The sequence below is a fragment of the Taudactylus pleione genome, unplaced genomic scaffold, assembly GCF_031769625.1.
Source record: "Taudactylus pleione unplaced genomic scaffold, aTauple2 ptg000053l, whole genome shotgun sequence".
Lineage (NCBI taxonomy): Eukaryota > Metazoa > Chordata > Amphibia > Anura > Myobatrachidae > Taudactylus > Taudactylus pleione.
In genome coordinates this window covers 8,419,151-8,445,321 of record NW_028284455.1, presented here as the reverse complement: position 1 = coordinate 8,445,321, position 26,171 = coordinate 8,419,151, and the positions used below count along the sequence as shown (strand labels likewise).

Sequence of the window (26,171 nt, the reverse complement as noted above, 5' to 3'; positions counted from 1 at the left end):
CATATTCTAAGAGACATATCTCCCGAAGAAACTCATCAAAATTTCATTAAATTTATATATTGAATTTACAGGTAAGTTTCGCAAAACGTTGCAGAAATGCTGATCCTCAAAATACAGTATCTCAAGTAGAAGAAAGTCATATTAAACCAAAATTATTTTTAAAAACACTTTTATGAATATAACAGACCACTTTATATGTAAGAGGACATTTTGGGTGAAATATTTAATTCCAACACTATCACTATAACATAGCTCAATAATTAATGGGTTGCATGTTATATACATATTCTATTTCATAGAAAATTTCAATAATATTTAAAATACATTTTATTAATACAAAAATACCTTTAAAAGGACACATATATAGATAAAAAAGGATAGAAATAAAGATAAAACATTGGGGAATATCAGACTATGACAGACCAACTTGCACCAACAGGCCGCCCAGACTAATCCCCCTAATTAAATCTAATAAAATGTATTTTAAATATTATTGAAATATTCTATGAAATAGAATATGTATATAACATGCAAACTATTCATTATTGAGCTCTGTTATAGTGTCCTCAAAATTATAGATTTTTTTATTATCAAATTTAATAAATAATAGCTATATAATCTTTATTCAGTATAATTGTATTAACAAAAATTCATATTTGTTTAAAAAAAATACTGAAACAGGTTTAAATAACTAATATTTATGAAATTTGATTATAAAAAAATACACTTTAAGGGACTTTTTTGGTTAAGTTGTTAAAAGGGCATTAGCAATAATAATGGACACAAAATTAGGCTTGTTTTGAGAGCTCTTTTAAATCCATCATTCAGTGGTTTTGAAAATCCAATCTTTAGTAAATATACCACATGGCTCTTGTTAGCAACTTGTCTTCCCCTATTTCACAATGGCCTTTGTGTCACACATCTCACCTGCAAGAATTTTAAAAAGAATGGCTCCTAATTTTCTTATACAGTATGTTCTGATAGTGCTGGTGCTGTATTGATAATGATGAGGTAACTTGCAGTGAAACTGGGTCTTCAGCCCTGATCCCTGTGCTGCGATCTCAAATGCTACACTGTGTGATTGATCTCTCTTCATGAATTTACTAGTTTCAGAGCAGGATCGAATAAGTGTGAGAGCTATCTTGCAATACTGTATATCAAAGCCACTGACTAATGTCAGTTTATAAAGAACGTGACAGGTCAAGATAAGGCCTGTTAAATAAATCTAGATCAGAAGTATAACCTGCATTAAAACATCAGATGCTACTGACTTTAACTTAAATCATGAGTAATGTAGAGGGGAGGGTGTTTTACACAAATCCCTGATCTGGAAACTCTTAACACACAATTAAAAATAATCCCTATTTTTAATATTTAGTTGATCTCTTTCTGCTGATCAAAGTGCTGAAGATGTTATTAACTTTTATTTTTAGGACGCCACACAGCACAGAGTAACAGTAAAACATGACAGATCAATAAATGTACACTGGCATATTGTTGGACAGCACAGAAAATATAACTGACAAACTAGGTAGGACATGATCTACAAAGCAAAGTTTGGGGACTCACTATTTCTTGACAGGGAAGTGAGTCATAGGAAAGGGAAGTCAAATCAGCACTGAATGAATCAGTATGAGTTCTGGATGAAAAGTCGACAGTAAAAAGGTCAACAAGCAATAGGTCGACACCAGATGTCGACAGTCAATAGGTCGACATGCACAATAGGTGGACAGGTATAAATGGTAGACATACAAAAGGTTGACATGGGTTTAGGTCAACGGGTATAAAATATTGACAGGTACAAAAGGTCAACATGGGAATTGTCAACACAAAAGTGGTTGACACCTCTGTTTTTAAGGGTTAGGGTTTGGCACTTACTGGAGGGTTAGGCACTATGAGAGATGGTTAGGGTTGGGCACTAGGAAGGACTGTTAAGGTTAGGCACTTACTCCAATGGTTAGGCACTACTAGGGATGGTTAGGGTTAGGCACCAAGGGGAGGGTTAGGATGTAGATTAGGATTAGAAAAAAAAATGTACACCATACCCATGTCGATCATTTGACCCTGTCGACCTTTTGTACCTGTCAACCTTTTGTACCTGTCGACCTTTTGTACCTGTCGACCTTTTGTTCCTGTCGACCATTTGGTGTCGACATATACAGTGTCAACTTTTTTAAGTGGGTTCACACATGCACACAAAGAGCTTGATGTCCGGTGGAGGTAGTCAAACGAATGGATTCCTCTTCAAAACCTGGGACATCTTCCCATAGGAAGCAGCAGGGCTTTGAGAGACAAACAGTGTCTTCAAACTTCAAAAGAGCTCTACTCAATTGCTGCAGCTGTTTAGTACTCAGAAACAGATCAACTCACTGCTTCACTTATATAATATATTCCATAGACAAAAAACCTTACGGTTTCACATGTCCCATTAAGGCTGCTTAGACATGATCTGAAAATTCACAAAACCTACTGATTTTCTGCCACTCAAACTTCAAAAAGCAATGAAATTATGATCATTAAGGCTGACACCTTAATGGACGTGTTCCTTGCGCAAAACAGATATGGTATGCCATCACACCCTGTGGTTAACTGCAGATTCAGCACTCTCACAGAATGAGATTACTGTCACTCACAAAATGGTAGAGTTAGCATTTTGTGAGTGACAGCAATCTCATTCTGTGAGAGTGCTGAATCTGCAGTTAACCACAGGATGTGATGGCATACCATATCTGTATTGCGCAAGGAACAAGTCCATTAAGGTGTCAGCCATAATGATCGTAATTTCATTGCTTTTTGAAGTTTGAGTGGCAGAAAATCAATAGGTTTTGTGAATTTCCAGATCATGTCTAAGCAGCCTTAATGGGACATGTGAAACCGTAAGGTTTTTTCTCTATGGAATTTCATAGCTTTTTTAAAATGTATTAACTATCAGGGTTTGGATGAGCAAACAGGGCCACCTGCAGGGAAGAAGGGCAACAAAATGGTACGCAGGTGGAAGAGGGAACAGCGCACAGGAGGTTGGTTTGGGAGGTGCAGAGTGCGAGAAGGCTGTAGGCGTGTGGGGTAGCGGCAGCAGTGGTGGTGCAGAGCAGTGGCAGTGGTGCAGTGCAAAGGGGGCATCAGTGGGCGACAGAGGGGCAGCAGTGAGATCCATCTACGCATGTGGCAAAATTTAATGTGTAAAAAAAAAAAGCGTAGCCCCGCCCCCTAGAGGACAGGTTCTGAAAAGCCTGGTGCTGGCTGTGCTTAATATGGGGGACTCCTACGTCGTTTGTCCCCTGTATTTAGCACAACCAGTACTGGGTCTCCAAAGCCCGGTGCTGGTTGTTTTTTGGGGGGCACGGCCACTCCATTTTTTTTACAGTGTTTTTTAAACACAGGCAGCCAGTCCTGGTTGTGCTTAAATGCAGGGGACAAATGACATAGGGTTCCTCCGTATTTAAGCACAACCAGCATCGGGCTAGTCAGAACTAGCCCTGGTTGCCAAAATACGAGGGACAAATGACGTAGGGTTCCCCCGTAAGTTGTGCAACCGGTACTGGGCTCTGATCTGCTTCTGAAAATACAGGGGAAAAAAAAAAAAAGAGTACGGTCCCTCTGTATTCTCCAGGACCAGCACTGGACTATTTCTAATGGGGGGCTGATGCCACAGCCAGGGGAGCCCTTTCACCGGGCCCCCCAGCCACAGCATCAACCCTGACTGCTAGTCAGTCGAGGACGGGGATCCCTGAGGAGCTGGGGACCTCCCCAATTAAGGGGTCCCCCTCCTCAGGGCACCTCAGGGCACCCCAGGCCTAGGCTGATAGCCTGGGGCTATCCCCAGCACCCTTTGGTGGTAGGTGCCAGTTTGATTGTGTGATGTGGTGCATTTTAAAGAATATTTTATTTTTGCAGGTGAACTATAGGTCCCAGCATGCCTCCGTGCATGCTGGTACATGGAAAACCACAAGTACCAGCATGCTGGGCATTAGGGCCCCTGCCACCTGTAGTCCACCTGTAAAAAAAATATTAAAATAACACAACACACTTTAATATTGTAATATTTTATTTTACAGGTATTCACCTGGGGGACGGCGGCCTTTATGCTCTTTTACGTGGCCGCCAACACCCCTGGGCTTAGGCCCCTTCGCCTGGTGGGTGCCAACCCACCAGGGCTTTGGTGACTTCACCTGGTGGGCGCCAATCCGCTAGGGCTTCAGTGTTTTTGCCTGGTGGATGCAAACCTACCAGGGCTTTGGCGTATTCACCTGGTGGGCGCCCACCCGCCAGGGCTTCAGTGTTTTCACCTGGCGGACGCCAACCCACCAGGGCTTCGGCATATTTGCCTGGCGGCCACCAACTTGCCAGGGCTTTATCGCCTTCGCCTAGTGGGCAGCAGCCTGTGTCAGCTCTTTTTTGTGGCTGCCTCCCACTAGGACTTCTGTTGTCTTCGTCTGGCGGGTGCCAACCCGCCAGGGCTTCGGCGTCTTCACCTGATGGGCACCAACCCGCCAGGGCTTCGACGTCTTCACCTAGTGGGCGACAACCTGTGTCAGCTCTTTTTGATGGCTGCCGCCCACTAGGACTTATGGCGTCTTCGCCAGGGCTTCGGCGTCTTCGCCTGTTGGGCACCAACACACTAGGGATTTGGCGTCTTCACCTAGTGGGCGGCAGCCTGAGTCAGCTCTTTTTCATGGCTGCCTCCCACTAGGACTCCTGGTGTCTTTGCCTTGCGGGTGCCAACCTGCCAGGGCTTTGGTGTCTTCGCCTAGTGGGTGGCAGCCTGTGTTAGCTATTTTTTGTGGCTGCCTCCCACTAGGACTTCTGGTGTCTTTGCCTGGTGTGTGCCAGCCCGCCAGGGCTTCGACGTCTTCACCTAGTGGGCAGCAGCCTGTGTCAGATCTTTTTCATGGCTGCCTCCCACTAGAACTTCCAGCATTTTAGCCCTGGTGGGCGCCAACCCGCCAAGGCTTTGGCGGTTTCACCTACTGGGTGGCAGCCTGTGTTAGCTCTTTTTCATGGCTGCCTCCCACTAGGATTTCTGGTGTCTTCACATGGTGGGCACCAACCCGCTAGGGCTTCGGCGTCTTCGCCTGGTGGGCGCCAACCCGCTAGGGCTTCAGCATCTTCGCCTGGCAGGCGCCAACCCGCCAGGGCTTCGATGTCTTCACCTAGTGGGCGGCAGACAATGTATCCACTCATAATAACCATCACCATTACTTTGTATACAAAATGTAGCAGATATAACTACAGTTAATATATGGCTGAACTGTAGCATATAATATAGTTATGATTCCTATCTTTACGCTGTATAAATGCAATTGTCTTCTTTTTTATGCAAAAATCAAAATAATTGGGAAAAGTTAATGAAAGTCAACACTGTATTATAACAGTTCCACTTCTCAAATATTTAAGCGATCGCCCCCCCTTAACACAGTGCCGAAACACTGCCCAAGACAGTGCGCAGCCTCAAAGTCTAGGTGGAAATCGCGAGACTCGCAACCACAGAGTCAGTGCTGCTGGTTGATGGTCCCACCTCCCGCTCCGCATCTCCTCCACCCTCTGGCTCCTATCTGTGTCTGGGCACAATGCTGAATGCACTGCTTGCTCCAGATGCCTGCTCTCTAGTTAGGTCTAGGGATGGACATCGGAAGCCCACCATCATATGATGGCAGTGCTTCCACCATTGAAACTTTCAATGCAATGGTAACTAACCATCACATCAAAAGAATAAAATGGTAAAAACTATTCATATGAATAGTAAAGGGGTGGGGTTGGGTGACGGGCTCGGACACGAAGCAACAAAAGAAAAAAAGCTCAGCCAGGCAGGCAGAGGATGAGGAGGAGAATGAGAAGCACTGTCACTGCCACGCTGCTGCTACTGCTGTGGGCACTTAAAGCAACTAAAAACTGAAGTCTAAAAACATGTATTAAATATACTTAAAACACAAAGAAAAGCAACCTCTTAGAGCACCAGCAGAGAAATCACTCCCCATCTCTGCAGGTGTAAATGTTGCTAGCTGTCATTCTGTGTCTGTCTGTGAGTGACTGCTGCTGCAGGGCCAGGCTGCACACTGATTGGCTCTCACTGTCTCAGAGAGCCAATCAGAGCTAGCAAGGAGGGAGGGGGGCCTGAGGGCCAGGTCTGAGGCAGTGAGAGACAGCCTCCAACGATCCCAGAAGCATGAACCAGGAAGTTTATCAGAGGCAAAGAAACAGGGCCACCCACAGCTTATGAGAGTGGCCAAAAAGATGGTTGCGATGGTCAAGACCATCGCGACCATCGTGCTTGCGACGAGACCCTGCGGTAGGGTCTCGCTGCCGCAAGCCCAGGAGTGCTTTTGGCTCTATCAGAGCCAAAAGCACTCCCACTGACATCACTAGTGATGTCAGTGGGGCCGGCTCCAGGCGGAAGGCGTTCCCATGGGAACGCCTCCGTCTGGGCAGCAACGCCCCGGCACGCCCACCAAAGGGGGCGTGCTGTCAGTCACCATCGACAGCACGCCCCCTTTGGTGCGAGACCCATAGCGACAGCTTGGCTGTCGCTATGCGGGTCTTGCGCATGCGCACGACGGAGCTCCCTCCGTCGTGCGCATGCGCATTAGGGCACCATCGACCCGCTTGCGAGTGCTCAGCGCTCGTGAGTGGGTCTGAATTAGGCCCACAGCACACAGCAGCTAGGGGAGGAATAGCTTTTAGGAATAAAAGAAAAGAAGCCACCATCGAATGATTACCTTCGACAGCAGCAAACATCAGAATGCTGCCATTGAATGGTAAAAACACTAACATCGGAAGAAAAACATCGATGGTCGGCAAACATTGACCATCGATGTCAACCCCTAGTTAGGTTACACAGGATTCGGAATTGCATAAGGTTAGCGCGACATGAGTCGCGTGACAGCGGCTCCTGGGCCAGGCAGGAAGCAACTCTGCGGTAATTAACCGTAATTAGTGGCTACACATATGGGGCCTGATTCAGACCCACTCTCAAGCGCGAGCAGGTCGATGTTAGGCCACTGCGCATGCGAAAGCCGGCGTGTGCATGCGCGAGACCCGGCTAGCGATGGGCACTCCGTCGCTCCAGGTCTCGCACCAAAAGGGGGCGGATGTCGATTTTGATCGACAGCTTGCACCATTTTGGAGGTGGCTTCACAAACGGAGGCGTTCCCATGCGACCGCCTGCCGTTTGTGGGCAGCCCCACTGACATCACCAGTAATGTCAATGGGATAGCTTCTGGCTCTATTAGAGCCAGAAGCTCTCTGGGACTTACAGCCACGAGACCCTACCACAAGGTCTTGACCATCGTGACCATCATCCTGGCCGCTCACAATAGCTTTGGGTGGTCACCCACAGCTATGCGAGTGTCCAGGAGGCCGCTCCCAAAAAAAAAAAAAAAACACCCTGATTCAGAGCGAGCGCTCCTTCAGAGCGTCCGGCTCTGAATCAAGGCCATGGATCCATGAGCGAGAGTGTCTCCACCTCCCTTAATTATAACGTCTCTATCCCACCAGCTTAGGTGACGTCCCAGCTCATAATCCTCCCTCTGGTATGAGTACCCCTCTGGTATCAGTGGCACCAACAACTGGAGTTGAGGGGGAAATATATATATATATATATATATTTTTACACAAAAAATCCTAAACTGCGCTCTCAAAATATACCAATAAATAACAGCAGCACCCTTCAGTAAGTCCTCTGTTAGAAGGACTAATTCACAAATAAACAAACAATTTACTGATGGGGCGCTTCTTATTGTAACAATTATAACATACAATACACTCCCTCTTAAGATGTATATCTTCTATTTTCTTTAAGAAGACAATTTCACTGTATGTTCCTATTTGGATTTCAATTCAAATCGGTTAGTCCAGAAAATGAGCTTGCTTTAAATCCTCCTTGAGGTTCTAAAAGAAGATACCCTCGTACCAAAAAACACCCAGACAATTGGCCCAAGGCCAGTATTAATATACAGATAAAAATACAATTTTTAAAATGATCATATTTTTTCTTTATTAAAAAAATCACCAATACAATATATACACTTTTCTTACATATCAATAATATTGGACACCCACCGATCTTTTATAGAAGGATATTTGATCACCTTCCAATTGGAAAAAATTGTTTAAGTGTAGTGTCCACCTTTCATTTAAAACCCGACGCGTTTCGTCTCTTTATGAGACTTCCTCAGGGGTAAATCTCAAATAACACACTTGTACTCAATATGGTACCAAAAACTTGTTGTATGGTTATCTGAATCAGAAGTTGTAGAACCTCATAATTGTAATACATATGTCTATATCCGTTGTTTATAGTTGACCCTCTAGTAGTTGGTTCGAATAAACATGAAAACTGTGCATGTGCTTGTGCTTCTCAATCCAGCTACTACAATCATTGCAGTAGCTGATTGCGAAGCACAAGCACATGCACAGTTTTCATGTTTATTCGAACCAACTACTAGATGGTCAACTATAAACAACGGATATAGACATATGTATTACAATTATGAGGTTCTACAACTTCTGATTCAGATAACCATACAACAAGTTTTTGGTACCATATTGAGTACAAGTGTGTTATTTGAGATTTACCCCTGAGGAAGTCTCATAAAGAGACGAAACGCGTCGGGTTTTAAATGAAAGGTGGATACTACACTTAAACAATTTTTTCCGATTGGAAGGTGATCAAATATCCTTCTATAAAAGATCGGTGGGTGTCCAATATTATTGATATGTAAGAAAAGTGTATATATTGTATTGGTGATTTTTTTAATAAAGAAAAAATATGATCATTTTAAAAATTGTATTTTTATCTGTATATTAATACTGGCCTTGGGCCAATTGTCTGGGTGTTTTTTGGTACGAGGGTATCTTCTTTTAGAACCTCAAGGAGGATTTAAAGCAAGCTCATCTTCTGGACTAACCGATTTGAATTGAAATCCAAATAGGAACATACAGTGAAATTGTCTTCTTAAAGAAAATAGAAGATATACATCTTAAGAGGGAGTGTATTGTATGTTATAATTGTTACAATAAGAAGCGCCCCATCAGTAAATTGTTTGTATATATATATATATATATATATATATATATATTTTAGGGGTGTGCACCGGCCACTTTTCGTGTTTTGTGTTTTGGTTTTGGATCTGGATCTTTCTTCATGTTTTGGATCTGGATTGGTTTTGCCAAAACCACCCTTCCGTGTTTTGGGTTCTGGGTATTGGATCTGTATTTTTTTTCAAAAAAGCATGAAAACAGCTAAAATCACAGAATTTGTGGGTTTTTCTGCTCCTATGCACAGTATTAACCTCAATAACCTTAATTTCCACTCATTTCCAGTCTATTCTGAACACCTCACACCTCACAAATGTTTTTATGTCCAAAAGGTTGCACCGAGGTAGCTGGATGACTATGCTAAGCGACACGAGTGGGCGGCACAAACACGTGGCCCATCTAGGAGTAACACTGCAGTGGCAGACAGGATGGCAGTTTGAAAAACTAGGCCGCAAACAGTACATAATGCAAAGAAAAAAAAGAGGTGCAAGATGGAATTGTCCTTGGGCCCTCCTACCCACCCTTATGTTGTATAAACAGGACATGCACACTTTAACAAACCGATCATTTCAGCGCCAGGGTCTGCCACACGACGGTGGCTGAAATGATTGGTTCGTTTGGGCCCCCACAAAACAAGCTGGCAATTAATCTGTCCCTGCACAAACTGGCTCTATGGAGGCAAGATGTCGTCCTCATCCTCCTCATTCACCGATTCCTCACCCTCTTCAGTGTTGTGTACATCCTCATCCTCACAGAGTATTAATTTGTCCCCGCTGGAATCCACCACCACAGGTCCCTCTGTATGTTATGGAGGCTGGTCTCCCTGGAACAGTTGATAATTCATTTTTATGAACATCATCTTCTCCACATTTTGTGGAAGCAACCTCCTACGCCTTTCGCTGACAAGGTTCCCGGCTGCACTAAACACTCTTTCGGAGTACACACTGGAGGGGGGGCAACTCAGGTAAAATATAGCCAGTTTGTACAGGGGCCTCCAAATTGCCTCTTTTTCCTGCCAGTACATGTACGGACTGTCTGACATGACTACTTGGATGCTGTCAACGATGTAATACTTTAACAGACAGACGCACGCTTGTCGCTGCTGCTTTGAGGATGCAGGTGCCACTACTGCGCATACATTTCACACACAAACACAGAAAAAAAGATTATTTTATTTTGGTTGGAGCGCACTTTGGGGGTTATACCACCCATTAACAGACAGATGCACGCTTGTCACTGCTGCTTTGAGGATGCAGGTGCGGCTACAGCCCACACATTTCACAAAGATAGAAAAAAAAAAGAAGAATTTTTTTATTGTTTGTGGAGCGCACTTTGAGTGTTACACCACCGTTTAACAGACAGACGCACGCTTGTCGCACAGTATCATATGCAGTGACAGTAGACTTGTCAGAAATTGTTGGCACATCCTTCAGTCCGGACCAGATGTGCCCTTGACTTATGACACAGGCACACGCTTAGCGCTGCTACTGTGTTGATGCACGTGTGGCTACATCGCACACAAGTCACAAACACAGAAAAAAATTGTTTTTTATTTTTTGGAGCACTTTGGGGGTTACACCACCCTTTAACAGACTTATGGGACACAGGCGCACGCTTGGCGCTGCTCCTTTGTTGATGCACGTGCAGCCACAGTGCACACAATTCACAAACACAGAAAATATTTTTTTATTTTGTTTGGAGTGCACTTTGCGGGTTACAGCACCCTTTAACGGTCAAGCCAGCCGGCCCTTTACCTATGACACAGGCGCATGCTTGGCGCTACTTTGCTGATGCACGTGCGGCTACTGAGCACACAATTCACAAACACAAAAAAATATAAATATTTTTTTTTTTGGAGTGCCCTTTGGGGGTTACAGCACCCTTTAACGGTCAAGCCAGCCGGCCCTTTAGCTATGACACAGGCACACGCTTGGCGCTACTTTGTTGATGCACGTGCGGCTACTGCGCACACAATTCACAAACACAAAAAAATATATATATTTTTTTTTTTGGAGTGCACTTTGGGGGTTACAGCACCCTTTAACAGTCAAGCCAGCCGGCCCTTCACCTATGACACAGGCGCACACTTGGCGCTACTTTGTTGATGCACGTGCGGCTACTGCGCACACAATTCACAAACACAAAAAAAATATATATTTTTTTTTTTGGAGTGCACTTTGGGGGTTACAGCACTCTTTAATGGTCAAGCCAGCCGGCCCTTTACCTATGGGACACAGGCGCACGCTTGGCGCTGCTCCTTTGTTGATGCACGTGCAGCCACAGTGCACACAATTCACAAACACAGAAAATATTTTTTTATTTGGTTTGGAGTGCACTTTGGGGGTTACAGCACCCTTTAATGGTCAAGCCAGCCGGCCCTTTACTTATGACACAGGCGCACGCTTGGCACTACTTTGTTGATGCACGTGTGGCTACTGCGCACACAATTCACAAACACAGAAAAAATATTTATTTTTTTGCACTTGGGGGGAGCACCCCTGATGGACAGAGCACCCCCTGGACAACACTACAGCACCCCTTTAGGACTGGGACACTGCACAGGACTTTGGAGTGGACATAGCCCATAAGGACAACTGACTGCACAACACAGTACAACCAGCCCCTATGGACTTTGGAGGAGTGGACACAGCCCCTATGGACAACAGCAGCACAGCACAACACAGCCAGCCCCTATGGACTTTGGAAGAGTGGACACAGCCCCTATGGACAACAGCAGCACAGCGCAGCACAGCACAGCACAGCACAACACTACACTGCACTACACTACACAGCTCAGCCAGCCCTAACTCCTACCCTCCCTCTTCACTGTCCACAGCCGACGCGGGTACCTTATATAGAATCCAAAACCCGCGAGACCCGGAAGGCGGGATGATGACATTTTGCCTCGATTTCAGATCCGAGTCAGGCGGGAAAAGTCGAGCCTGACTCGGATCGGCCTCGGATCGGGGGGGCTCGGGGGGGTTCGGATTTCAGAAATCCGAACCCGCTCACCCCTAATATATATATACACATACAAACAGCCATGATCCGACACTCGTGAGATCTGCAGGTAAATACACCGGGTGCCCTCCACAGTGAGTCTCACAGCTGAGACAGCCTGAACATATTCTCTACACAGGCGGCACTCTGTAGAAAAAAACACACTGCAACTCTGCATGCATACATACACACACACACACACACACACATAAATACGGGATGCAGCCAGGAAGCCGACAGTTCAAATTCCTGACTGTCTAATCCTGGCAGGGGTCTAATGATAGGCGTTGAAATCCTGACGCCTATCATTATCCCTACGCCGGGTGCCCGACGCCTGGCATACCGAATGAAGGTAAGCCGGGCGGCGGGTGCAGATAGCCCGGGGGGTGTTAGGTTAGGGGCTCCCGGGGGGACTTAGGGTTAGGCACCCTCCCGGGAGGGTTAGGCTGGGTTAAGGGGGGGTTAGGGTTAGGCACCCCCCCGGGAGACTTAGGTTTAGGCTGCGGAGAAGGGTTGGTTAGGCACTTACAGGGGGGGTTAGGGTTAGGCACTTGGGTGGGAGGTTAGGGGTGGGCACCCCTAAGGGAGGTTCAGGGTTAGGGGGGGGGTAGGGACATGCATCCAGCGGTATTTCATACCGATCCCATACATACATTCATACATACACACACATACATACATACACACACATATAAATATATATATATATATATATATATATATATGTACACACACACATATGATATATATATATATATATATATATATATACACATACATACATATATACAGGGCTTGACAAATTTTTCAAAAATCGAAGAGCCAGCTTAAAACTTTAGAAGCCAGACCATCGCCCCAACTAAAATATATGAAACCTTGTATAGACCACAACACAAGCCCCTTCAATGCCCCTCAGAGCTCCAATCCCCCCAGACCCTTAACGATATGCTCCACAATGACTTATTTACAGCAGTCTGCAAAAAAAGTGACAGGCAGAAGGCTGCGTTTATCACCGTCACAACCAGCCCACACAGTCCAGCCTGCTCCGCTGCTCAAGATGGTGCCCACCTCAATGTATCCTCAGCGTCCTCACTGCGCTAAGAGGACAGGTGGGTCCAGCCGCGGAAGAGACATACTCAGCCCGTGCGCCGCGCCGCTCAGCCAGCCCAGAGTCTGTCAATAATCACGCTGATGCTGCGCTGCAGGCCTGTGCGGCTTCACGGCTGACACTCTCAAAGTATGCGGGGCTTTCAGGGTTGTGTGTACTGCGGGCGATCGCCCTTATCGCCCCCCCCTGGATCCGCCACTGGCCCCAGATTCCGGCTGTGCATGGTATAGACAGGATTATAGGCAGGGCGGCAACTCCGCGAGAGTCAAATCTCGCGAGACTGACAGCACCTCAGCGGCCGCGGTAACTGGTAATAACAGCTGAGCCGCCGGGGAGACCAAGGACCGGAGCTGAAACAGCTAAACACTGTACTCCAGGTTTTTAGAGTAAGTGTCGGGGACAAGGGGTGGGGGCCCCGGGGGTGCCGCCCCGCCTATAATCCTGTCTATACCCTGCACAACCACAATCTGGGGAACTGCTTCCTCGGATCCTCCATCCTTGAAAAATCTGGTCGCCAGACAACAAAATATAGTCGCCATGGCAACCTGGCACCCGGGATTTGTTGAGCCCTGTATATATATATATATATATATATATATGTACTGTATATATCTGTATGTTTGTATGTATATATATATATATATATATATATGTGTATGTAATCAGTGTGTTTTGAGTTAAATGGGAATTCACACCAAGAGCTTTCAATGCACCTGTGCACAATTTCATTAAGGTGTGCTAACACCAATACCAAAAGGGAAGGTTATAGGATAAGAAAGAGGAGGAGTCCTAGTTATTATCATTAAAGCATCCCCCCTAAATGAACTGTATAGACCTGCCCCTAAGGAGGGCTAGGAGCATAACTAGGTATTTGAAGGCCCATAGCAAAAGTTTGTAAGGTCCCCTATGTACACACAATTGTGAAAAATGTATATAATACATGTAACTTTGACATGGAAGATGGGCGCCCCTCAGCTCTGGGCTCCATAGCAGCGGCACCCCGTACACCAATGGTAGTTATGCCCATGAGGAGGGCCCTGCTCGTGAGCACTTACATGCTAATGAAGATGCATAGTTCCAATGGCACAATAATAATGATCTGTCTGCAACTTTAATGAAGGGCAAAAACAGCAGGAGAATGGGCCGATAAGCTCTGCAACTGCTGTCAAAAATGGAGATATGCAGATATCTGCTGCGGTCTCTCCATGGTACATTGGGGTGATACTTAATATTTGCAGGTATCCCTACAAATATAAAGTCAGGTGCATAAATATTGGGACATTGACAGAATTTTCATATTTTGGCCTCTATTCACCACCACAATGGCTTTGAAATGAAACAAACAAGATGTGCTTTAACTGCAGACTTTCAGATTTAATTTGAGGGTAATTACATCCAAATCAGGTGAACGGTGTAGGAATTACAACGGTTTTTATATGTGCCTCCCACTTTTTAAGGGGCCAAAAGTAATGGGACTATCAACTCAAAAGCTATTTCATGGACAGGTGTGGGCTATTCCCTCGTTATTTCATTATCAATTAAGCAGGTTAAAGGTCTGGAGTTGATTCTAGGTGTGACATTTGCATTTGGAATCAGTTGCTGTCGACTCTCAATATGAGATCCAAAGAGCTGTCACTATCAGTGAAGCAAGCCGTCATTAGGCTGAAAAATCAATACAAACCCATCAGAGAGATAGCAAAAACATTAGGTGTGGCCAAATCAACTGTTTGGAATATTCTTAAAAAAAAAGAACACACCGGACAGCCAACACCAAAAGACCCGGAAGACCACGGAAAACAACTGTGATGGATGACAGAAGAATTATTTCCCTGGTGAAGAAAAAACCCTTCACAACAGTTGGCCAAATCAAGAACACTCTCCAGGAGGTAGGTGTATATGTGTCAAAGTCAACAATCAAGAGAAGACTTCACAAGAGTAAATATAGAGGGTTCACCACAAGATGTAAACCATTGGTGAGCCACAAAAATAGGAAGACCAGATTAGAGTTTGCCAAACAACATCTAAAAAAGCCATTACAATTCTGGAACAACATCCTATGGACAGATGAGACAAAGATCAACTTGTACCAGAGTGATGGTAAGAGAAGAGTATGGAGAAGGAAAGGAACTGCTCATGATCCAACACATACCACCTCATCAGTGAAGCATGGTGGTGGTAGTGTCATGGCGTGGGCATGTATGGCTGTCAATGGAACTGGTTCCCTTGTATTTATTGATGATGTGACTGCTGACAATAGCAGCAGAGTGAATTCTGAAGTGTTTCGGGCAATATTATATGCTCATATTCAGTCAAATGCTTCAGAACTCATTGGACGGCGCTTCACAGTGCAGATGGACAATGACCCGAAGCATACTGCAAAAGCAACCAAAGAGTTTTTTAAGGCTAAAAAGTGGAATGTTATGCAATGGCCAAGTCAATCCCCTGACCTGAATCCGATTGAGCATGCATTTCACTTGATGAAGACAAAACTGAAGGGAAAATGCCCCAAGAACAAGCAGGAACTGAAGACATTTGCAGTAGAGGCCTGGCAGAGCATCACCAGGGATGAAACCCAGCGTCTGGTGATGTCTATGCGTTCCAGACTTCAGGCTGTAATTGCTTGCAAAGGATTTGCAACAAAGTATTAAAAAGTGAAAGTTATATTTAGGATTGTTCAGTTTGTCCCATTACTTTTGGCCTATTAAAAAGTGGGAGGCACATATAGAAACCGTTGTAATTCCTACACCGTTCACCTGATTTGGATGTAATTAACCTCAAATTAAATCTGAAAGTCTGCAGTTAAAGCACATCTTGTTTGTTCCATTTCAAAGACATTGTGGTGGTGAATAGAGGCCAAAATATGAAAATTCTGTCAATGTCCCAATATTTATGCACCTGACTGTAATTGATAAATAAGACCTTAGTATTTGTACTGTGTGCCTGGTTAACTATTCATGCTAAACTTGATTTAAGTTTGTGTCAGTTTAATAAGAATGTTTTGTTGCACATTAGTTTGCTAAAGACTTTGCACAACTGCAAAATACCAGTAAAGTTTAGTAAATGCAATCGCAGAATAACTAAGAGGTGACACTGTAAATAATGTCCTTGGAGTGATAGCGATTCCTAAACACTATGATGCAGATGACTGAAATGAAGTGTTTATGCAGATTTCAATCTCATCTCTGAAGCTTGCTAATTATAAGGAAAGCACAGTCAGTGACACATTATTAAGCTTGTTATGATAGCAGCTTTCTTTATTTAACAGCCATGTAAGTGGAAAAATCAAGTAACACCGCTCACCATCAAATCAAATAGCCTAGACAAGGCCACGGATGCTAATGAAGGGTCCACAAATTAATGTGATATTTATCTATTTCTCCCACAGGCAGAGATTTTCTTCTTAAGGACATAACAAAACAGGGAGCGGCATAGCAGCCCATGACACATATCACTGCTGCATGGCAGAGGGATCCGGAGTACTACATTCTGTTTAGTTGTGTCATGTAGGAGAACTAACAAGTCACATCCATGTTTCCCATTACCCACTCTTTAGCATAGTATCCTTCTGTGAACTGTGACCTCTAATCCTTTAGCCAACATACACTCCCATAATTCGCTGCCTCCCATTACCAGGACTGGATTTAGAAATAAAAGTATACTTACCAAGCAATGGTAGCTGGTAACAACTGATAAAAACTCAGGGCCTGATACACTACGGAACGCATCTGCGAATGCAATAGCGATTATGCATGCAGTTCAAAGTCAACAGTATGCTAATGCATTGCGATCGCAATGCAGCCGCTGCACTACATAAGGACGCTCACATTACCTTACACACATCCGTAATGTTTAGCAAGACTGCGAAAACATTGGTACAATCGAGTACCATCACAGCCTCATGCACACTTGTACAAGCCCTGACTTTACTCAGAAATTCTAACTTCTACGCACGCTATCAGGCCTCAGGCTGCGTAGGGCATCGCAGTGGCTAATTTATGCACGCCCCTGTAACGGCGTTCAAATGTACTGGCACGCCTGCATTCGGCCGACTACCCCCCGGTCACCACCCACAAACGTCACTTCCTGTCAATCATTCTGTGATGGGTCTGCGTAGCATGTCCGATCGCAATGGCCACTTTTCACACGAGCACTGCGATGCATATGCATGCGCAGTACGCAACAATCGGCTGATTGCGTGTGTATTAGCATCTGCGTTCCTTGCTGAATCAGGCCTCAGTTGACACTCCACACAATTTACAGAATCAAAGTGTTAATGCTGCAAACATCACAGATTTCTACAGCATTCACATAGTTTCCGCCATTTGACCAGTGATAACAAGCAAATCTTTTCGCCACTTGTCTATTACACTTAACGCCATAATCATAGAATGGTGTTCTGTATCACTTACCATTGGCAGCAGCTTCATAGGAATCATAACTACAGTAGTGCAGCTTCTCTGGAGTATCACAGCTTAGTAACTGCCTGCCAATTACAGTAAAGCTGTGTATACCCAGCGATGTGGCGAGTGATGTAATGATGTATTGCTTGTGATTTACAGGCTGCACTATCCACCAAACAATGGCGACATGTGTATCGTTACATGATGCATGTAACTAATCCGCGTCATTCACTGAATTGTCCCATCTGATCTGCAGCACAGCAGATGGAACGATTCAATGGACGACGGCCAGGAATGATGGATCAGATGTACACAATATACGATGTGTAAGATATATTGTTCTAATCTGCGCCAGGACTATATATTGTACGATACATTGTATGGTGCGTACCCAGCTTTTCTATGCAACGTGAGCTGCCCATACATACTACAGTGAATGTTGGCTGGGCCATGAAGGAACCAAGTGGTTAAAGACTTTACAGGCAAATAAACTGTTCATCAGGACAGTCAGTTATCTCTGGCATGGTCAGACGTCTTGTAAAATTGTAACTATAATTCATTTCCTATTGCTGTGATAAGCGGTGATAATAAACTATAAACCCCTTGGTCACAGTTAACTAGTGTTTTCTTTAAAAGTTCATATTTTCTGTACATACATACTACATGCATATTGTAATCATTATACAAACATATATAGATACATATAGTTAATATTTATAGGAGCATCAGTGGTCCTTCATATTTTGATTTGGCTGTTTAGCAGGGAAATTCCATGCACATGTAGTGTTAGTGGTGGAGGGCAGCAACTGTAGCTAAAAGCTGGTTTGGCTATGTTACGATTTACATATCCATCTTATGCGGCCCATACATGATGCGATATGCACCATGTATGGCGACGGCCGATCCGAAGCCGTACATATCGGGCGGTCCCCACACACAGAGCGAAGTGGTAGCCGACCGCCCGATATGCCAACACCTTCCTCCCTCACTCGCATAGCACAACATGGGGTCGTACATCGCATCCCCAGATTGAGTGGAGTTTCCGTAAGATCTGTGGATGCAATGTCCGACCCCACGGGAGAGTGCTCGGGATGATATCATGCCCATACACGGTACGACGTAGCAGCTATATCGTGCCAATATATCGTATCGGCTACTATATCGCACCGTGTATGGCCGGCTTTACATTAATACTATTTCAGCTGTCTGTAATAAATATATCAACTAATGAAGTGAACTTTACTGTATCTGTGATTATTTACCAATCTGATGTTACTTTTTAATCATAAAGCTATGATTACCAATTTACCATTATAGATGATAAAGTCTGCTCTAGTGAATCAGATTTCATTTCTTCATTCCAAAAACATTAGGCAGCTGCAAAGATTTTTTTTTTTTGCAGTCTATGAACCGGTAATCTGCAGTAAATGACCCAGAAATAAAAATGTAAGCGCAACACAGAAAACAAACCAGTTATGTCTGCATTTGGAACCCGCTGCTGGGATGTGATGAGCAGGATGCTTGCTGGACTGAGCGTTACACTGTGACAGCCCCCACAATCGCTGTTCTTCCTCCAGATACAGGGAGAATTCATAGCCACAGGACACAGATTAAATACAGATGCAGAGAAATCAATCAGGAATACAGAAAGTAAATGTGAACTGAATTAACAGACACTTTGCACGCACACGAGATAAACAGAATAAAACAGATTAGGCAACATCTTCTCCCTGTAGACCCTGTCATGCTGAATTCTCGCTGAATAAAATGATGAAAATTCCCCACAGATATGAAATCTCACTCGTGAATAAAATACAAAATAAAAATAAAACTAGGGCTATCTAGGTTAAAGTTTTATATTAACATAAAACAGATGAATTTAACTAGAAAGTTGATATTTTCTACTATTTATTACCATGCAAATACATTTCTCATCCCAATCTGATGGAGTATATCAACTAAATTCTACTTGCAAAGTAATGACTCAATATAGTGAGAATAACTCAATATAGTGTGAAGATGTGGGCGTAATCCGAGGTGACTACGTGCCCAGTAATTACAGTACTCACATCAATTACTGAAAATTGCTTAAGCTTTAAAATAGAAGAGTCTTGGCAGCATGTCCAGCATGATTTATAAATGTCTTTAGACTCTGCTGCCAGCATATGAAGGATCAAACTGGCCATGTAAATTACTAAAGGATAAATCATTTATTCCCATGCCTCAATGGGTCCCATTAGCCTGTATGACACAACAATGCATGTCAAACCTGGATTTGCTACCATGTCCCAAAATAAGTCCCTAGACATACCTAAAAGCTATATTATTGTGTATTATTATTATTATTAGTGGTCTATTTACCAAGACCCTGAGGTGAAAAGCATTACCTATCATGGCGTACCTCAGTCATATATACTGTTCTTCCACTGCAATTTATCATACTAGTGCACTCCAGCATAAACCTACAGCAAGAGCTTTCTTCTGCCTAACTGCAGCCTGAATCTGAGAAGTGTTCAATGGTCGAAGTAGATTGCCATACAGCAGCATGGGATATCGCCACTGCTACTACAGGTTCAAGTGAAATACTATCAAATACCATTTACTTAAATTTTCCACACTGTCACTTAGAACTTTCCACTTCAATCACTGGAATGGTTACAGCCGTATGTACAGAGAAGGAAAACAGAATGCATTTCATATGCATGTCACATAGTGTTCACTCTAGGTCCGGCGGCAGGCAGGGCGCAACTTTGTGCGCATGTCGAAGGCGCCCGCGTCCGAAAAGGGGGCGTGACCATAAAAGGGGCGTGTCTATAAGACGCGTCCCCTTTTTCGTCATACTTGGGGGCGTGCCCGGCACTTATGGACACGCCGGGCAGCTCCCAAGCGCTGCAGACAGGGAGAATAGATGCCGGGCGCATGCCGGGAATGCTATCACAGATTAAACCCTTACAGGCCCATTATTAATGATCGCATTTGCTATGCGAACTAGACATGACATTACTGCCCATGTTCGCATTGCAAAATGCGATCATATCGCTGGGATGTATCATCCGGCATATGCAGAGACAGGGCTGCTGAGCATGCAAAGTCCCGCTGACTGCACATGTGCACCCGCTAATGCCGGGTAGGGTTCCGGGGGAACCCTCTCCCGGCTAATTATGCAATGTGTAGCATAGAGGCTACAGCAGCTAACGCCATCTTTAGATGGCGTTAGCTGTGGGGGCCAATCTCTGGAATGTATCACAATCCGGGAGTTGGTAAATTTGGAGCATCGCATACCCCATAGAAACCTATGGAGGATGCAGCTGCCTACAGGAATGGAATGGAGGGATCGCAGCAGGTATTGGAGACCTGCTATGGTCACTCCTTCATACATCTGGGGGAAATGTAATATTTACAGTTAACCCCCAAAAAATGGTGTATTTGGGGATAAAGCCACAAATATAAAATGATAAATGGGCCCCCTAGTATGTAAGGGGCTACTCCTGGTACATTGTTGAGTGTAAGATTGTTGTAGGTGAGCTTCTTGCCATGGTCAGCCATTAGTTGATTGGAAGAACAGGGATATTTTGTGGAGCAGTGTTAAACTCCATCTTAAATTTACCTCTTCTGATGGAGAATTTGCCACCTGCCATCCCTTAGTTTGTTTGGTTTGGTGTCAGCTTTTTAGTGGCTGGAAAAAATGGTAGCAGTTGCTGTCTGCCTTTTAGAGCTTGGGGTGCTCTCGCAAGTCCAACCAATATATGGATTAAGCTGATTTAACCCTACTGGTGTCAGCGGCATCACCGTTCCAGGTGGGCCTTGTGTGTCATTGGCTTGGGAGATGGATACCTTGAGTTGGGATGATGGATTGGCAGTGGGCCTCCTATCTAGTTGTAGAAGGAGTTAGTGCAGATGATGATATTACTTAGTGAGGCCATTCTTTCTTTGCCACCCTACTTTATCTATCCTCTTTTCCCTTTCTCATAGTTACTTTAGAATAAATAAAGCTGACCTTTTCTTTTCCCCATATATATGTCTCCTTGTCATTATTTATTTTTAAAGTTAAGTGATTATCTTGCACTAAGGGAGTAGCTACACATGAGACAATAGGATGTTTCATGGTTTATCTAATTTATTAAACCTGGTTTTGACACATCAATGGGCCACGATAAGAAATACAGTTGGATCATTCAAAACAGTTGGCCATATAGTACAGTATTCTCAAAACAACTGAAATGACAGATAATGATTCAGTCAACAATGGCAACTGTATGAGGTCATATTAGCAGGCCCAAAAATGTGGTCAATCCTCCGAAAGCAGCTGTACTCTGTGAATTGCTATATTTTTAAGCATCAATGCCATTTAGCAATAGGGTACTGCAGAGATATCTTTTTATTATTTATGATCGCAAATGCAGTCCCCATTCTATAGGGCTTTTTGGAGCTTGACCTAATCAGCTAACCTCATCTTTAGATGATTGTAGTGTATGAGCTGCATTTGCAAATTTTTTTGGGGACAGGTGGGCAACAGACCCATCTCTGGTAATTAATGCTCATGCGCAAGGCCGATGCAAACTATAAATTTACGCCCTCCTACAAATATGTACTCTTGGAGTGTCTCTATTAAGATTAGGGAGACTATATATTTTTTATTTAAATTAAATTTTTCATTTATAATAGTTACTATATGCTAGTCACCATTCATTGTATCTTTAAGATCAATGGTGCAGGCAGTTAGCGCAAAACATACACATATACTGGAACCACCACCGTCCCCAAGAGTATTTAACAGCAGACATATGTAGCTATTCCACACAAGGAAGGTAGTTAAAGAAAATAATATACACATTTTAGGGGTAGTATATATCATACAATATTAGGACTTGGGAGAATATATAATTTTTATTTTTTTTAATTATTTTTATTTATGACAGTTACTATATGCTCATCCCCATTTGTTGAATCTTTAAGGTGCAGTTAGTGCATACATTACATAATTTACAACCAGAATGGATTATATGTAAAATAATTTGTACAGTATGCAAATTATTTTTACAAATAATCCATTCTGATTGTAAATTATGTAGATGGTGATTAGCATATAGTATCTATTATATATGAAAAAATATATATATATAAAAAAATAAAAAAAATTATATAGGGCCTGATTCAGACTTGGGAATAGAGTGAGATCTCTCTCTCAACTGACCATCTTGGTGAAACCATGCTGCACTGCATGTGGGGCAGACTTAAAATGTATTTACACCCCTTGCATTGCAATATGATTTGTTCAGGTTCACAGTTGAGAGAGATATCTCACTCTATTCCCAAGTCTGAATCAGGCCCATAGTCTTCCTAGTTCTACTTGTATATGATATAAATTGGCATATAAGAAGGCTAAGCTTCACTAAATAAAGTAATAGGAAGAGAGGAAGAGAGGAGGTTTTTGTTGCCAGCGAGCACAGATCAGGGTAGGGTGGACCAAAGGGATAGGTATAGCTTCCTGCTTATCATACAGTTTGACAAGGGCAGCAACAGTGACTAGCCAGCCAGCACAGCAGAGCCTCTCCAGCCCGGCACCCTTCTGCAATGCTTATGGCCTCGCGCTAGCCCTGCTCATGTGTATGCTGGCTGCACATATGCAGTAGCTCAGAAGGTTGCAAACCCAAAACCCTGTATTTTGCTGTTTGTTACCACTAAAACAATGCTGGGGAAGCTGAGCAATAGTCAGTGGTGCCAGCAACGGTAGGAATGAACTTATGTCTTCACCTAGCCAATATGAGCCAATTTGCGAATATATGACCCAGCTATGGTCACATGAAAATAGTCTTTTTTTAAATAAATAGAGCATTTTTTCATTGAATAACCTTTGTTATTGCCATACTAATGTAACAGAAGAAGGTACATTCTTAAATAATCTTCCATGGGAAAGCTTTCATTGGAGAAACCCGTAGATCTCTTCACTGAGTGGGGACTATTGCCAGCAATAACCTGTGATAAATAAGGAGTAGCCTTATTCCAGGAGAAAAACTTTTCACAAGAGACAGTGCTTTTCTCTGGCCAATAAATAGGCCACCGTGGCTTTGGAGGGTGTGGGAGTGTCCACATATTTCATTAGCGAATAACAGTTGTCCACATAAGTATAAGGAGTGCCAGTTAAAATCGCCAGGAGCTAGATGGCAAAGTACATGAAAGTAGTAAAATAAAAGCTATACCCATAGGCAAACACACAAAACAATGCAAACATTGGGCACACAATATAACCATATAATTCATAGAGAATAGATCTAACTCAGTCACTATTATACACTGTAGAATATAATATGAATGCTAAATGTATTAATGCAAAATTTAGCTGCACACAATATCCCTGCACAAAGTACAGCACAATATATTAAATACTTATATTTATTTTATCTGAATGTATTTTAGCAATTTATCTGTAATGATCTGGATATGACTATACTCTCTTCACATTAGTTGGGGAAAGCTCCAGGGGGTTAATTGGTTTAAACAGAGTAAAGATGCAGTAATTATGGCCATAATGGCTTCAGAAAGATGGCTATAAATACATATAATTTCACATGGAAAGAATACATTTAACTATAACTACTTGGGTGTGTCTTGTTCAGTAATTACAGCTACAATACATGTACAGTAGAACGTGCAAATTGTTCAACAGTTGGTCATTATTCAGTGTATAAACATTACTAAGAAATATTTGATACCCCGAAGCACAATGTGAAATAAATATTTTTTTAGAGCAAATATATTTAAAAAGCAACAAAAATTACAAATTTCCATAATAAACAAATGCGTTTTTTATTATCAAACAGGCGCAGACCATACAAGCCCAGTGGCACCATTATTAGTGCAGGGAATACAGGAATGGAATCTTTTGCGCATAAGGTTTGGAAATAATGTCAAACAAATAGAAATGATCACATAACAACACCTTCTGGAGTTCACTGTGAGGAGCACTGCTAAACAATTTAATGCTGGGGGGAATGTAGAGGCAGTGAGAGGAAAAACATGAGTACTTTTTCATCAAATTTAGTTATTGTTCACCAAATTATGGATAATTCCTTATCTCGAAAACCCTAGTTTCCAAGCATTGGTTGATAGATCCCATTCTGTCTAAATATTCTGATTATGCTTGGAGCCTACTGCGTACAGATACTAAAGAATATACGGTCCAGAGTAGATATTACAGTATGGTTGGTTCCCTGAACACCAAGGCTTGAGCTCCACTCATCGAGATGATTGTCATGTAATTAAAATAATTTTATCAAGGACACTTATGTAACGATCTTGGACTAGTATAAGAGATCTTATTTAAATACAGTAGGCAATGGCAGGTCTTTGATTATTTTGGAAAGCATTGTGAAGCCAGTCTTTATTCATGAGTAAGCTAAGTTACCATGCAGGCTGGTATGTGTCTCAGTCACAAGAAACACAATGCAGATAATATGTCCTCATTTTTCTGAAATGATCGATTCTTCCCATAGTGCTTACCAAAAGAAACCAATTTCAGTTAGTATTAATATCCCGGCATACAGTGCTCAAGAGCAATTATCAGGCATAAGGGCAATTATTTCTCAAAAACTAAATACATTTCATTTGATAAACCTAATTGAATCAGTCTTTGCCAATTCCAAGTGTCAGGGACAAATAAACAGATACAGACAGTAAGCAGGAAAAGCATTGCACATTGTGCTATATTTAAAATGTAGCACACATTAGTCTGATATGATCAAGTCTGCCTAGTCTCAGAAGGTATAGTTGTTCAGTATAATAAGCTCTGGCACCCTAGACATACTAATTATGTGTATTAATTGGAAATGCATGCTTGGAATTAGGTACATATATTAAATCCAAAGGACTGTGACTTACACAACATTTGCGTAAGGACATTTGGGAGGTCTTCTATACATAACACATGATGTAAGATGGGCTTGTTACCACATTACAGTACCTTGACACAATTACCATGTTATACAACACCTTAAGAGAATGTGATTATTTGCCTGTAAGAAAGGTATTTGCTTACCACTTAGCAGAGGATGATTATGCCGGTACGGGGCTGGCAAGTTACCAATATCTTCTATTCTGTGGCTCATTACCCTGGAAAGGTGGCCTGTGTGGTGCAGACTGCCAACTATAATGCTGTGTACATAGATAGGTTCGATGAAGTGACTGAGTAAAGCTCCTTGTAACCCCAGGATATTCCATCTGAACAAAATAAAGAAATGACACTGGTTAGGAGAGTGCAGAATCAGGTGATGATTGGAATATAAGGGATTTTATGTATTTCTTATTGCAGAGGTAGACAACATATGCTTCTCCAACTGCTACTGTTATAAGTGCCAAGATTCCTAGGGAATACTGCGACATATAGTTCCTTGACAGCAGGAGAGTTAGAGTGCCTAAACCTAGCCTACAGTAGATTATCCAGGAACTACAGTAAACACTGACATATTACATAGGATTTTGAGCAATAATGTGGTATTAGTGTTAAGGGATTCAGGATGTTTGGCTTTTGCAAGTTCATTTATGTACTTATTTATTAATGTAAATATATACTATACTGTTTTAAGCAAAATTTTGCTCAGTTTACTAAATTAAGCATTTTATGTGGCAAATGT

General features: G+C 42.9%; 1 protein-coding gene across 1 annotated transcript in view; it reads right to left on the bottom strand.

The window, feature by feature from the left end:
- Positions 1–26,171, bottom strand: part of ADARB2 (adenosine deaminase RNA specific B2 (inactive)) — a 639,738-nt gene that overhangs the window by 19,630 nt on the left and 593,937 nt on the right. Inside the window, exon 9 of the mRNA XM_088462717.1 lies at positions 25,577–25,758. Within this exon, the coding sequence (XP_088318843.1) occupies positions 25,577–25,758 (182 nt within the window). The remainder of the gene's footprint in view (positions 1–25,576; positions 25,759–26,171) is intronic.